The sequence below is a fragment of the Antechinus flavipes genome, chromosome 3 (assembly GCF_016432865.1).
Source record: "Antechinus flavipes isolate AdamAnt ecotype Samford, QLD, Australia chromosome 3, AdamAnt_v2, whole genome shotgun sequence".
NCBI classification, from domain to species: Eukaryota; Metazoa; Chordata; class Mammalia; order Dasyuromorphia; family Dasyuridae; genus Antechinus; species Antechinus flavipes.
In genome coordinates this window covers 40,527,703-40,543,115 of record NC_067400.1, presented here as the reverse complement: position 1 = coordinate 40,543,115, position 15,413 = coordinate 40,527,703, and the positions used below count along the sequence as shown (strand labels likewise).

At 41.1% G+C, this 15,413-nt stretch overlaps 1 protein-coding gene across 5 annotated transcripts in view; it reads right to left on the bottom strand.

Annotated features, from left to right (window-relative positions):
• Positions 1-15,413, bottom strand: part of ATP11B (ATPase phospholipid transporting 11B (putative)) — a 123,745-nt gene that overhangs the window by 35,375 nt on the left and 72,957 nt on the right. For all 5 annotated transcript variants that reach the window (XM_051983239.1, XM_051983236.1, XM_051983238.1 and 2 more), the window contains 9 exons: positions 14,972-15,169; positions 13,357-13,578; positions 12,081-12,256; positions 10,923-10,991; positions 9,704-9,777; positions 7,600-7,703; positions 3,091-3,272; positions 1,502-1,705; positions 816-969 (listed from right to left, as the gene is read on the bottom strand). In XM_051983239.1, coding sequence (XP_051839199.1) covers positions 816-969; positions 1,502-1,705; positions 3,091-3,272; positions 7,600-7,703; positions 9,704-9,777; positions 10,923-10,991; positions 12,081-12,256; positions 13,357-13,578; positions 14,972-15,169 — 1,383 coding nt within the window. The remainder of the gene's footprint in view (positions 1-815; positions 970-1,501; positions 1,706-3,090; positions 3,273-7,599; positions 7,704-9,703; positions 9,778-10,922; positions 10,992-12,080; positions 12,257-13,356; positions 13,579-14,971; positions 15,170-15,413) is intronic.

Genomic DNA, 15,413 nt, shown 5'->3' with positions numbered 1-15,413 from the left:
ATGTCTGACACTGTAGAGCCAGACTCTCTGATCTCCTGGCAGAGGCTGCAGGGCAGAGTTGCCTGAACAGGGCCAGGCTTCTCACTCAGGCCCAGGCCCAGCGAGGGAGGCAAAGCCAGGGACTCCAAGATCTAGCTCAGAAGTAGGGTGCCCGCCCCCACTGGTTTGTGAGGCCGGACCCTGGGCTCCTGATTCTCTCATCCCCAGACTCTGCTTCCCTTCGGATCCTTCCTACTCTGGAGTCCCCAACCATGTTTCCCTCTAACCTCCCTGGCTCAGTCACAACCTTGGCCTGGGACTTTAGCAGGTACTTATCAAAAACTAAAGATATCTCAGTGTGTATCCTTAACTAACCTCTGAAACTTCCTGTTCTTTAGCACAATGTCTGTTATAAAAATAACTAATGAATGTTTGCCAAATTAAGTTTAATTTACATATGCCCTTCTTTGGACCAAGAAACGAAAACTTTCTTAGTGATAATGAGTTGGTTCAGCTTTTATTCTCTGCTATTTAAAATTTATAAATCTGAGAAAAGTAAAACACACATCTAACAAAAAAAAAATGTGGCCACACAGCCATTGTTACAAAAGGCGCACCAAGGGTAAGCAAAGCCAGGGAAAAACACGGGGGTCTGATGTGATGAATCTATCTCCCAGAAACCAAGCATGCTACTTATGAAGCACTGACTGTGCTGGTGGAATATGCCATGGATAGAGGGAGGCTTCCTGACTCTCATGTCAATCCGGGAGGCTAAGAAGGACCAGGCTGCCCGCACACGGGGCCCGCCGGCCTGCAGACCCGAGGGCAGCACCCACCTTTGCCTTCTGGAGCGGGGCCATGCGGCAGCAGAGCACGGCGCAGCAGCTTTTACACACGTCCATGAAGATCTTCTCGTGCTCCCTCAGGGCCAGAGAAAGGCTGCTCCCATCTACCACCAGTCCATGCTGGATCACATGGTCTTCAGTGATTCTGAAAAAGAAGAACAAGCATGCTGATTTCCAGTCAAAGGCTTTGGGCACTTCCTGTCCCTATTCTGGCCCGCCTGAATACCCACAGGCAGCAGGATTCCCAGAGAGGCAGCAGGCCTCCCATTCCACATTCAAGAGGGAGCAGACTGGGGGTTAGAGAGGAAAGGAGCCCCAGTAGTTGGGGAATCCAACCCCCAAGATATAAATAATGCAATTTAAGTCTAAGTGATTTGCTGACTTCAGCTCTGGGCCCTTTCCCCGCCACCATAAGAGAAACAAAAGTTTTATTCCCTGTAGCCAATCAGAAGATGAATCACTCTAAATTGGTTGAGATGGACTCTAGACTAGAGTCTATCAATGCAATTATTGGTTACTCAAAACCTTCCCAGGATAAACTGCCTGCCTAGGTCTGACATCAGAGGCTACCCAGGACGGTCCCTAGGAGGGGACCAAGAGGCTGGACAGAGAGCAAAGCAGAAATGGATGAAAGGGCTCTATGGGCATCCCGGAAAACTCCCCTGAGCCCGCAGTACCTTCTGGCCAGTCGCCGCAGCTGCTCCGCACATTCACTGTCTGATTTTTGGTTGACCAGTTCAAGGATGTTCATGGTTCTATGAAAATGTCCACACGATAGACTCACGCTGATGGCGGTCTCGTGCTTATCTCCAGTAAGCACCCAGATTTTGATGCCCGCCATACGTAAGGCTTCAATGGTCTCTCTCACTTTATCTTGAAGCCTGAAAAGAATCAAAAACATTTGCCCCAGGTCCCATTAGGCTGGTGGGTGCCAAAAGCAGAACAATGTGCAGATCCTCAGTTCTTCAACTCTCGGGTCACTGTCCTGGACCTAGGTCCTGGACAAAGTCTCTATATTGGAGATCTGACATCCAACACATCTTCACAAGGTCAGATGAGCCACCTATATTCATTAAGAGTTTTTACCATTTTTACCATAGAGCTGTAAATGAGTATTTAGAGAAAGGAATACTCTTTTCTTCCTTATAACTCAAGAGTTACAGCTCAAGGGTGAAAGGCTCCAGAACTTACTGAAAAGATAAATATCTGAGGATACTTGAGAAGTGGTGGAGAAAAAGTATATACTGATGTCCATGGAAACCAAAAACCAAAGAAAAATAAGAATCATAACTGAATTCATTGTTGCTGTAAACTCAGGGTAAAAAGCAAAGCTTTGGCCAGACATTTAATTTGATTTTAAAAAACATTATGCTTCCCTCTCCTCTTCCTTTGAGCCTTGATAGTATGCAAAAGACCTTAAGTGAATAGTAAGTACAAGGTAATGTGCTGGGTGGGAGAATCTTTGCCTTCAGGAAACTTTCATTCTCCTGAGGATCAGAGGATAGCAAGGGGATGAAGGGGCAAAGGGGGGCAGGTCTCGTTTTGGGCCAGACCTGTGACCAAAAACAGATCCCAGGGAGAAAAATTCTTCAATGCAAATTGGCAACAGTTATGTATCTTCTGATCCTAAGTGTTGCCCATGATAGAGGGGCCACACACAGGACCTTGACCCCAACCCACTTCAGAGTGTCTAGAATCAAATCAGATGTCACCAGGAAATCGTTAACAAAGTAAACAGTCAAGAAAACACGGATAACTCTATTTTAAAGCCCAGTGAATGTGTGCCTGATCCTGGGGATACTTGCTGCGGATACAAAGATAGGACCTGGGCCCGGATCTTTCTGATTCTGAGATGAAAGGCTATCACTTAGCAAGTCATCTGCCGGCTGCCTCAGTTTCCTCAACTGTGGGAACAGCAACAACAGCAGCAGCCAGCTCTCCAGGAAGGTGTGAGGAGCAAGGGAGACAATAATTACAGAGCTCCAAGCCCAGTGTCTGACATAAAACTCATTATCCTCCATCCACTAGGCCAGAAGGCTCATGAGGTGGGCAGACTTGGAGGGTGATGCACGCAGGCAATGAGAAGGAGAAAGGGGACTCCCCGACATCCCCCAAACAGGGGCTCTCAGATTCTTTTTTGGGGGGTGGAGGGTGAGGGTGAGGGTGAGGAAAAAAGATTCAGATTTGGGAAGGAGGGGAGAACCCTGCAGGGTGAGGTGGGACTTGAAGGACCCCTGCTGTTCCCAGATGGGCTCCCTCCACTCACCTGTCCTCCACGCCTGTTGCCCCGAGTAACAGCAGCTCTCTCTCTATCCAGTGAAAGGCCTCTGTCAGCTTCTCTTCCCGCTGCTGCAAGGCCGTCCTGGCTTCAAAAAGCCGTCTGTCCACTTCCTCAAATTCTTCAGGCGTGAACTGTCGGTACGCTACACATAGAGTCCTTAGCCCTTTCTGGGGACAAAAACAAGAATGGGAGGGCCCATTTTAACACCAATCACCATGACATCGGCCAAGTCTGCTTCTCCTCTCAGGCCCCCAGCAGCCCTCCTCCCTGCCCTGTTGGAGGCCTGTACCATCCCGGGGCCCCTGTGAGAGGCTTTGCCTAGGACCCAGCAGGGCTTGTAGGCACCAGGGGCTCGTCGCAGCTGCACAGGCAGACCCTTCTGTGGGGGGGAGGCTGCACCCTGACCCAATGGAACAAACCCTGATCCCCAAAGGGGCAAACTCAGCAACCTTCAAGGCAAAGGTGGGCTACGCCATAAGTGTGACGTCACTTGAAGAGCAGCAGATGAGCTGGGAGTAATGTGTAATAGTCTGAAAAGAGAGGCTTGCACCCCGACTGTGAAAGACTCCAAATACCCAAGGAAGGAACCTGTGTTTTACCTTAGAGGCAGCAGGAAGGTGTGAAAACTGCTTGAGCAAACCTGAGCTTTGGGAATGTCAATCCGGTTTGGACTAGAAGGATGTAGGAAAACCAAGAAAGGTGAGAGGAGAGGATGTCCTGGAAAAGGCAGTGGGCCCAAAGGGAAAGTCAACAAAGCTCAACTAGTTACTCGACTTGGGAGTAGGGGGCTGACAAAAAAGGAAAATCACAAATGCCTCTGGGGCTGCAAACCTGGGAGAAAGGAAAAGGTGACATTGCAAAGGGAATGGCTATCCAGGTAGGAACAATGCTAAATGCTGAAATATGCTGAATCTGAAATGCCTGCAGGACATCCAAGTGGAGAGGTGGGAGAAGGGCTCAGGTGACAAGGCCAGACATGTGGTTATATAAATAATTTATGCAGAAGGTTACAGCTTCTCTTCGGAGGTAGAGGGAAGGAAGGGGAGAAGAAAAAAGTGGCAGAGGGAGAAGAGCAAAGAGGAGGCAAGGGGAAGGAAAGGGAAGAGATGGGAGACAAAAAGAGCCAAGGACAAAGTCCTGGGGAAAGAGCTTTGGAAGAGACCTAGTCCTCAAAATAAACCAAGAAGGCTCCGCCAGACAGCAGCAAGAGAACCAGCAGAGAATAGTACACACAAACTCAAAGAAAAAGATATTTAAGAGAACAGAGTAGTTCCAGCGTGAAACAGTGCAGAAAGGTTGAGAGAAACATGAGGCCTGCAGAAAGAACATCAGATTTGTCAACTAAGAGATCATGAAGCAGTCTCCAATGAGTGGTAGGATTGGAAGTCAGAATGCAAGGGGAGGAGGTGGAGGCAATTTTTTTCTAGAAAAAAAGATACAGGATGTTAAGTTGAGGTGATAGTTGGGTCAAGCTTTTATAAGGATGGGGAAGATATGTTTGAAGACAGTAGGGAAAGACCCAGATGATATAAAAAGACTGAAATTTAGAAAAAAAGGACCAACTGAAGGACCAAAACTGGAAAGAAATGAGTTGATGCTTTGGTCTTGGCAAGAAGAGGGATGTGACTGTTTCAACATAATAGTGTAAAGGTTAGCAGAAACATTTTATCAGCACAACTTAATTCACTATCAGAGAATTGGACTCAGGACTTGAGAAGACTAGAATTTGAGCCTCAGACACTATGGCTGGACAATGCTGGACAAATGCTGGTCAGCATTCAGCCTTGGGTACATCATCTATAGAATGAGAATTATAGCATTTGCTTCCTAGTATTCTAGAGAAGATCAAAAGAGCAAACAGTGCTTTGCAAGCTAGGTTAGCTGTTATTAATATAAACCATTATCAACTCCATTTCTCTCTCTCTGTCTCTCTTACACACACACACACACACACACACACTCTCTCTCTCTTCCTCCTTGACTCTTTCTGGAACTGTAATTTTGTCTCCTATTCAACCTCCACAGATTTGGTGAAACCTGAATCTTTAACTGACTCAGTTCTTACATGCCCTTAGCTTTTTTTTTTTTCTGAATACTCTCTCCCTGAAAGACCTCACTCCTTTTTTCTTCTTTCACAGTTTTTGCTTGAGGGTTCTTTTTGCTTTCTGCTTCTCTATCTCCATAAGGTGTCTCTAAATCTACTCTCTTTTTAGCAATGAAACTTTTCCCCACCTCATTTCCAAAGTTTCATGCTGATCCTAGGGAACTTAACTTCAATGCGCATGACTTCTGACATTATGATCATCAATATCATCTGTCTCTATTAACTGCTTACAATGTTCTCTAATTTCATTTTCCCTCTCTAGTCTGACCTTTTTCTGCAAAAATTACTCCACTTGTGCGTTTCTGTTGAATTTTTCTTCTTTCTTTTTGTTCTTTAATGTAACACCGGAGTAATTAAATGCTATCTGTCAGTAACCTTGCCTCCTAAGTGTATTCTGAAAGTTTGCATTCTGTTTCTCAAATTTAGTTAAGTTTTCAAAAGCATTATTGTAGAATTATTTCACTTTTCAGTATAGCATCTAGCACATCGGTGGTGTGAAACAGAATAATTAAAAACAACAACATTTTAATGGAATGGTAGGTATGGCAGATGAAACACTGAGAAGACCTGAATTCAAATTCTGCTTCAGCTTGTTACTCAATGTGTATTACTAAGCAAGTCACTTAATTTTGCTTTCAGTACTGTTGTAAGAGATATATATTAATAGCTGCTACCTTTCTTTTTGTAAGATTCAAATGAGATGACAGTGCCCTTTGCAAACATTGACATACGATGTCAATACAAGGATATTTTTTTTTTAATACTCACATTACATAGCTTCATTTAATAACTTAGAAAGCTATAAAATGATCCCTATACACTGGGAGATATGATTTTTGAGGTAATGTATTAGTTTGAAGTTAGTTAATGAAATAAAAGTACAAAGAATTATCTGTCTACATGCCTTCCCAAGAAAATCCACCAATGTTCTTTCCCTCAAAAAATTAGAATCTGAGAAATAGAGACTTAGAAACATATCAATTTGTAAACTACAGGAAATCCCTGACTTACAAATCCTTTTAAAGTTCCTTTAAAAGCAACTATGTCTACAAAGAGAAATGAACACTTCTATATCCCTGAACTCTCTGAGAAGCTGTGAGGGGGGAAAAAAAAGCAAACACACACCAAAAACTGGAGACTTTTGACTTAGAAGCAGAAGACTGGCAATGGTTGGGGGGGGGGGGGGTTCTTGCACACAGAAGAAATAGCCTTTCGGATTCCTTAATTGTAATCTGACAGCTGTCAGAATCTGTAAGCTGACAGAAGCTGACTCACAGGGGAAACCAAGGGAGAGCTGCTTTGACTCCTCAGGGTGCTCAGTTCCAAACCCTTGGCCCATTCCATAAAGTAGTCTTTGTTCAAAGGACTGTTGACAAAGGGGATCCCACCATCTCCATAGATAGCCCATTCTGAATGGCTTTACCGGTAGGAAGTTTTTTCTTACATTAAACTCAGCCCCTGCAACCCCAACATCTTACCCCTTACAATGTCCACTGAATATTCTGGATTCTGGCCTGATGGGCCAAGGATGGCAAGTCTGATCTTTCTTCTACTTGAAAGCTCTTCAAATCTGAGGCAGTGGCTACTATGCCCCACATGGGCATCTTCTTCTCTGAGCTACATATCCTCAATTATCTCATGGCCCTTCCTTAAGATACAGTGCAGTGGGAAATGTGCCAGATTTGAAGGAAAAAGACCTGAGGGCAAAGCCCAGCTTTTCCACTTATGGCCTGTGTGAGCATGAGCAGCCTAGAACACTTCACTTTCACTCTACATTTTAGTTCCCTCCTCTGTAAAATGAGGGGTTCCTGGGGTCACTAGTATCCTAAACAAGACAACATGGTCCTTCACCAGAGGGAAGAAGGCAGTCTGGATGAATAGAAAGAGCTCTGAATAGAAGTGGCGCCAGAAAGCTACACTCATAAGTTGGCTCTGTCACATACCCCTCTGGTGAACTTCGGAGAGCCCCTGGGGCCTCCATGGCTTTAGCATCTCGAAGCAGAGAAGGAAGAGATACCCTCTTAGCAGACGGCAAGCTACGAGAGCTTCAGCGGCCCCTTCCAGCCAGACTGCCATGGTACTCTGGCTCCTCATTAAGCTTTCTGAAAAGGGGCACCACATCTCAAATTGATAGACAAATAACTTTCAAATTTGTTCCTAAGTTATAGACAATCTTTTATTTAAACAAAATATTCACATAGAAAACCTTCTAAAATCCTAAGTTAAAAACTATGTTATAAAAGCATTTGTAGTCAAGTAAATGTCATGAAAAAAGTATTTCTCTAAATTTTTGATAAATTACTAAGCAAAAAAATAATAATAATAAAAAATCTAAGACCCAGCATGTACATTATTGATATATTTTAGCTGTTATTGCAATTTATACTCACCAAAGCAAATTCATCTACATGAATTCTTGTTTTCTCTATTTCACCACCAATACAGTTTGGAAGAATTGAAGACTCCGCTCCTTTAGAAAACAAGAGTCTCTCACCTGGGAGGGGAGAAGAAATCAGTATTTCCTTTGGATTGTGATTGAGAATGTTGCAAGTATTTAAAAGTCATAAAAAACAGAGGACAAAGATAGTTTTTGAAGCTCTACTACAGGAAAAAAGAAGAACCACAGAAGGACCATAACTCTTAAATCATAGTAAATTTCTCTACTTTTGTCTGTTTTATTTTGGTCAAAAAAATCATCCTAGTATCCTGGACCTAGAGTTGGAAGGGAACCTCAGAGAGCAGGCAGTTGGATGCACAGGGAGGCCAAACAACCTACCCAAATTGCAGAGGTAGCAACATTAGAGAAGGATCTGAACTCAGATCTCTAATGACCCACATGTTCATTTGAAAAAGAAAAGAACAGAATAAGATGTTGAAATCTGAGATAAGGGACTAGACAGGGCAATCTGGACAGGCCTTTTGCTGGGGGGTGGAGGACCTGAGTGGAAGCACTCCAGGAAGGGGAACACCCAAAGAAGAGGCACAGAGATGGGAGCTGGAGGGGCTTGTGGCAAGGACTGGCTGGGTCTGGCAGCCAGAAGGTGCTGCATAAATGCCTGATGACTTGACTTGACTTAGCTTGAGAGGAGGAGAGGGTCTCCATGAGGGTAGTGGTAAGTATTCTGAAGGGAGCCCAAAGAGATGGTGTGAAATTAAAATGGCCAGTTGGACATGTAGAGTGTCTTAGGGAGAGGGGAGGATGACCCTGAGGTATCAACCTGGGGCTAGGGGAGAATGATAGCAGGCTAGATAGAAACAAAGAGGTTTGGAACAATATATTGCATTATGAGAGAAAAGAAAATGACTTCTGTGATGGACATGCTGATTTTGAAATGCCTTCTGGAAATGCAGTTGGAAATGTCCAACAGGTAGGTGGCAATACAGAAAGGCTCCAGACTAGACTGTAACACAGCTGGGTAGACTCAGAACTCCTTCCTTTAAGGGGAAGCCCCGAGGCTTGTCTTGTCTTTCATGACTGAGAGCTCCCTTAGAAGAGGGTCTCTGTAAAGCACTCCTCAGGGTCTAGCCCAAGCAGGCCTTATGCCACTGAGCATTTTTATCAATTGTTTGGATAAATCAGAAGAGAAAACCATCTTATCAAATTTGCACACAAAAACAAATCTGAGAAGGATAGCTGGGATGTTGGATGATAGTCAATACACAAAAAGATCTTGTTGCATAAAATCTATCTAATAAGACCAAATTTAATACATATAAATGTCAGATCATACATTTAGGATTAAAAAATAAATTTTGCTATTAAAAGATAATGGATGTATTTAAAAAAATAGTTCATATGAAAATGTTTTGGGGGGTTTGAGTGGAAATTCAAGGCATTAACAGTATAAGATGACAGCCAAAAAAGAGAACATAATATGAAGTTAAATTAATGAAGAAGTAATAGCATCCAGAACTTGAGAGCCATCACTGATTTCTGCCATTCAGACCAGACTTAAAATATATCGTCCTGGGTGCCCTGTAACTGGTGAGCGGGGGAGCACCTAGGAAAGAGCCAACAGAATTGTGAAAGGCCTAAATATCTTGTCCTAAGGACCAATTGAAAGAAATGGGGATTGTCTATTTAGTCTGAAGAGAATACTTTGGGGAGTAGGGAGGAAGAGAAGACTCATGGTAAAAATTTTTTCATTATTTGAAGGGCTTTCATATGGAAAAGAAATTAAAAGAACTTTGTTTAGGTCCAGGGTGCAAAACATAGAATGAAAGGTAGAAGTTGTAAAGAGAAGGATTTCAATTTGATGAAAACAAATACTTTGCAACAAGCTTGTCATACAAAAGTGGAGTAAGATGCTTAAAGGGGTAGTGAGTTCATAAATTGAAGCTGGATGATCTGTTTGTATGACTGTAAAGGAGTTCTTTTTCAGGAATGGGACAAAAAAAATCTTCTGATTCTTAAATTCTTCCTCTTACAATCCTGATATTTTATTATTCTAAATATTTTACAAGTTAAAAATTGTAGGTTATTTGATTATATACCTGAAGGAGATTGTACAATCACACTCATGCGTCTACGATCTGAATCAAATTCCAGAACATGAAGCAATTTGTACCTGGAAAAACAGAAAGAAAACAGGCTATCTGATAAAGGTATCATACTTTTAAAAACCAGAAAATCTGACTGTAGCAAGAATAACAGGCTATTAAATCAACTATATTAGAATGATAGACTCTGAGACATTTGTTACGTTTCCCAAAAAAATGATCTAGAAGTTATTACAGAATTCCATAAAGTCATTGAGCCCAAAGGATATTAACTAGACCAACAAAGCACTGGGCATTATCAAAAGGCAAAAAATACTTCTCCAAAACCTTATTCTCATAACAAACTAAGGTACACATTTGGAAAACTTCCAAGAATTGACAACTAGAGAAAATCTATGGAAGAAAAACTAAAGTGATCAAAGATAGAAGGAAGGGCTTTTATGTGATTATTTTTTAAAAATGAGGATATTCTAGTAAAAAGCATTTGCTTTTTGATCCTGTGTTATGATAACTTGCTGTTATCGATAAGAAGACTGCCCCCACAAATGAAAATCAAAGTTCCTCAGGAAATCGGTAAAAAGCACTAAAACAGTTTTTATGGCTTAAAAAAGTATCTCTGTCACATTACCCCATGGCTCGGCATCAGACCCAATGACCATCGCTGGGGTCTGGGGATGCCTGCCACCGCTTCCACTAGGTTTTCCTAGCTTTGAAGAACTCAGGACACTTTCACACAATAAGACATCCATGAGCGGAGGGATAATCAGAGCTTATAAAATTTTTGTCTAAAACTAGGATTAACATTGATGTTCACTCAATGCTAGAAACGATAATTGGGGAATGTCTTTAAGAGTGAGTAAGGTGATGTTACAACAAATAGGGCAATAGAAAGGGAAGGCAAGAAGCGCTTATAGAGTGCCCACTTTGTGTCAAGAACTGTGGCTGCACACTTGGGACAAAAATAAGAGCTCATCTGATCCTCACTCCTTTCTTGTATCTGGATTCCATGAAGGACAAAATATAACAATGTTTGGGGACACATTTGGCATGCATGCTTCACTGTTTATAATTACTTGAAATTAATAATCAGAGGACTGAAGAAAATTACCTCTATGATTGCATTCACACAGCAAAACATAACACAGATTTTATTCTATATGATGAATAACATGCCATTAATAATTAGAAAATAAAAATAGTTAGATAGTATTACCTTTCAACTTTTCCAAGGGTTTTAATTTCCATAGTTTCTTCAGTGCTGCCCATAAATACGACACCAATTCTAAATTTAAAGGGAGCGAAATATACAATTCCATGGAGTAATGTTTAATGTTTTATAATGACACATCATTGTAGTTTTAGTTGAATAAGTATTTGAAATACTTATCAAAAAATACATTTAAGACTCTTCTTTGTCAATTTGATTAGTAACACCTGGTTATTTTCAGAACTTTAAAAATTAATTTTATCAAGAATTTTGCACTAAAATTATTAGCTAAAGATGACTATTCTGTACTTGTTTCTTAAGCTACAGTTTCAAGAAATGGCCTCATATAAGTCTTCCCCAAAAATACCTTTAGTCAAATTTTGCTCTAATTGGATTCAAACACAAATATCTTCATGACACAATAAATCTTAAACCTGTACATTCATCTGTAACAATTTTCAGGCTTAGTAAAACTCACTTTAAACTCTAAATCCTCGAATACCTTGAAAAAGTAGAACCTTTAAAAGTTTATAAATCTTATCAACACATATGTACCAATGATTTTGATAGCACAGAATTACCAGTACAAGATTCTTGGAAGCCAAATGTATTACAACCTATGACTATGTACATCACAGATGGCCAAAATTTGGAAACAGTTGAATTAATATATGTACAATAATGTAATATAAACAGGTGAATTAATTTGCCCAATAAATGTTCTTGCCCTTCAGCCCCACACTCAATCACCAACTCCCTATCTTTTCATGCATGCTATACTATAATTTAAAATATATTTAATATTTTGAATGGGCCCATCACAGGCAAAAAAATCTAGCCCAGTCCCAATTTACTAAAAAAAGATGCATGAAGATATGTTATAAGATGTACTTCCCCCCTTTTTTTCTCCAGGAACCCAAGGAGGCATATAGTTAAGAGCCAGGGTGGTGCAGTGAGAGCCATGGGGAAAGAATGAGGAGTCCTGGGCCCTCATTTCAGCTTGATGCCTAAGTCTCTGGACCTCAGTTATCTCATATATAAAAAGAGAAAGGGTTGGCAAGAGAGAACGGTGGAAGGTCCTCTGCCAGCCTTAATGTGACCTAAGGGCCGCACACTTCTGGATGAAGACTCTCTGTATAATAGATGTACTCTCTACCTACTTACCTCGCAGCAGCCTCAACTAAGGCCTTTTCATCTGGGGAAGAAGCATAGTACTCCAACTGTGAGGATATTGCATTGGGGTGCCAGGGGCCATCCCCAAGACCTTCAGATTGACCACTACTAATCTGCACCGTATGACAGAGACCAACTGCTTTAAAGAAGAGATCTTGTTCTTTGATCTGTAGAAACATAATGCACATTTGAGACAAACAGTACTTACTGCCAGACTACAGCCCAGAAAATAAAAGTTTGAAAAGACGCTATTTAATATAAAGTTGTCAAAATTGAATTCAGAACAAGACTTCAGAAAATCTGAATATTAATTGTAATACGTGGTTGTTAAATAATCTGCTAGATTCTGATTAGACTCGTAAATGGAAAATTAACTCTTGATGAAAGACCTTTTCAAGTAAGACTCTTAACGCTTACGGACTTTTTACTGCTCTCCCTCTGGAACCTGCTCTTTGGGATCCTATTTTCCAGCTAATGAAAACACACACCCAACTATCAGGATAGGCACAGGCCCCTTTCTGGAGACAGAGATGAGGCTCCAACACTACCAGCAGCACTAGGCCGCCTTTTCCAGAACAAAGACTACGGCAGATTGGCTGGGCCAGGACTTCCCAGCAGAGCAGGGAGCCTGCTGAGAACCAAACCTCCACAAATGCCTGCTCTCCAGGACTAGGACACTAAGTCTAGGCAGAGATCCCAGCAGCTCCCACCCACCAGAAAAAGCGAGCCCTGCCTCAGGCCGGATTGCAAGCCTAGGAAAGCTAATCCCTCCCTGGAGGCTGCTCACCAGCAGCGTCCTTTTTCAAACACAGAAATGTATTAAAATCCTAAAGGGACATGTGTGTTGAGTGTGTATGATATATGTGTATGCGTATAATATTGTATATGTAATATGTATGTAATGTGTACTGTGCAACATGTGAGTGTGTAGAATGGGTATATGCAATGTGTGAGTGAATGGTATATGTGTGTATGTAATATGTGTGTGTGATATGTGTATGATATTGTGTGATGTGTGTGTAATATGTAAGTATGTGTGCGTTTGTTCAGGGGAGGAGAGGGAAAGATGCAAAGACAGACAAGTAAAGACCCTGACCAACTAATCACAGGCCCTCAAATTAATGAAGTGACTAATTATTAGCACTTTATAAAAAGGGTTGGGATTGAAAATGCACCATTCCTTCTCATCAGCCCCCAAATAAAGTATTTCCATTGTAAAATGCAAATAAGAATTAATCTGAATGCAACAAGGGAAAATATTGCTTACTAGTTCAGTTTCAGTTTCAGAACCAATTGCAAGATGGGCTGAGGTGCTGAGATGGGCTAAGCTTCTAAAGTATGCTAAACCTTCTGAGGATTCTGGTGTGGGTCCCTCTGGTACCAGTCTGCCATTTATTTCTTGATATTTTATGCCATTAATCGAACACTCTCGAAACTGCATCTCATTTTCAGTTAGAGTTCCAGTTTTATCTGTAAACACATATTCCACCTAGAAAAATGTGAAATATCACAATAAAAAATATTCATTAACCAACCTTATTTTTATAATGGCAAGCTCAGTCTTGTAAAAACAATCAAATAAACCAAATTTTGAACTTCAAGAGCTCCTTACTAAGTTGCCATTGATGCTGGTGTTTACACAACAAAAGCAATTAAATAATGACAATAGTAAAAGACACAACACAGCAAAACAAATAAACCAAAAAAAAAAAAACCAATTTCTGTCATGCTTCAAAATACACAGAAGTGTGATAATCACACTTCTGGACCTGGCTGAGATGTGGCATTTATAGCTCATGTTTAGCCAGAGTAGACTTCTACTTTGCTATAGGACTTTCAGCATTCTCTGACACAAAACAAGGATGTTTGGAGGCCTCTGGGTATATCTAGTGTGGGAAAAGGTGGGAAGAAGCGAAAGAAGCATAGACTGGTCTGAGGATTTAATTATGAAGATGATATCATAAGAATTTTTTTTTAAAAAGTCAAGATTTGCAAAACACTGAAGAAACTGATCAACAAAATCAATAAGAAATTGAAGGTAATATTCACGTTCTTTTTTGGAGAATATAAGAGCTATCTGGGAAGACCCATGACAATGGAAAGATGGATCAGATGAAAAGAAGCTCTTTTGTCATGACTTGCAAAGCTGGAGATTCCAAGTCCAACTGAATACCCGTGTACGTGCGTGTATGCGCATGCACATATGTGCTTACACAAAGGACATCCTAAAGCACAAAACTGAAAGTTGAGAGCAAAGAGAAAGCTATCACCCAGCACACAAAGTAACTATAGTAATTGCAATCAGATTAGATCAGGAGGAGGAGGTCCATAAGGAAAGACATGAACTAAGAGATACCCAGTGGCAAAAATGACACTAAAGAGGTGAAGAAGAAAGTGTATCGAAAATGATAACACAAATCCAACATCAAGACAATGTAATATTCTTCAATATTAATGATAAGATGGTAGTGAAACACGTTCCCCAAAAATAAATCAATAAAAAAAAAATGAGGACTAAAGTAACAGATGTTTGTGTGTAAAGAGAGAAAGACCAAGGCATTGGACAACACGACATGGAAGCTTGGCTAAAGTGTGGATCCCAATGAAGTAACGAGCTGAAGAAAACCACCAGAGTTTAGGCCCTCCATCGAGACAAGAAAGGAATAAGCTTGTATAGTGGGGAGAAAACTCTCCAGAGAACAGTAATGATCTTAAAAAGGATGAATGCAGACAGGAGCTTAGGCAGAGAGGAAAGTATCTGGGGCTTTTTTGGTTCTTTGTTACATGATGCATTTCCTACCACTCAAAACACTTAACGGCAATTGTACAAGCCATGCACCGTGCAATAAAAATGCCACTGGAAATGAAAGAATCATCTTCACCTGTCCCAGCTCTTCATTTAGATCTGAAGTATTGACTTGTGCTTTCTGATCTGTTTCTTCATGATAAAGATCAAGATCCCAGCCAATAAAAAATGAGCCAAGGAATTTTTGCATCTCGACTGTCACATAGAGCGAAATTGGAATGATAAAATTGTAGAGCACCAAGAAAGCAAGGAAGTCAGAAATAAACCTCAGAATCTGTGGAGGGGAAAAAAAAAGATTTACATAAGAAAAAATGCACAGGAACAAACATCCTTATAGAAAACTCTGAGAGATGTATGTCTACTTCAGCTCCTGACCATGTGGGCCATTAGTCTCATGGCAATGACTCACGTTTTCATATCTTATTCTCTAAGGCCATCTGATTTATTCTTAAGGCTGCCAAAGAGGGCAGGGGCATTGAGCCTCTTGGCAACGATTTCTAAAATGGGTAAGGTTACTC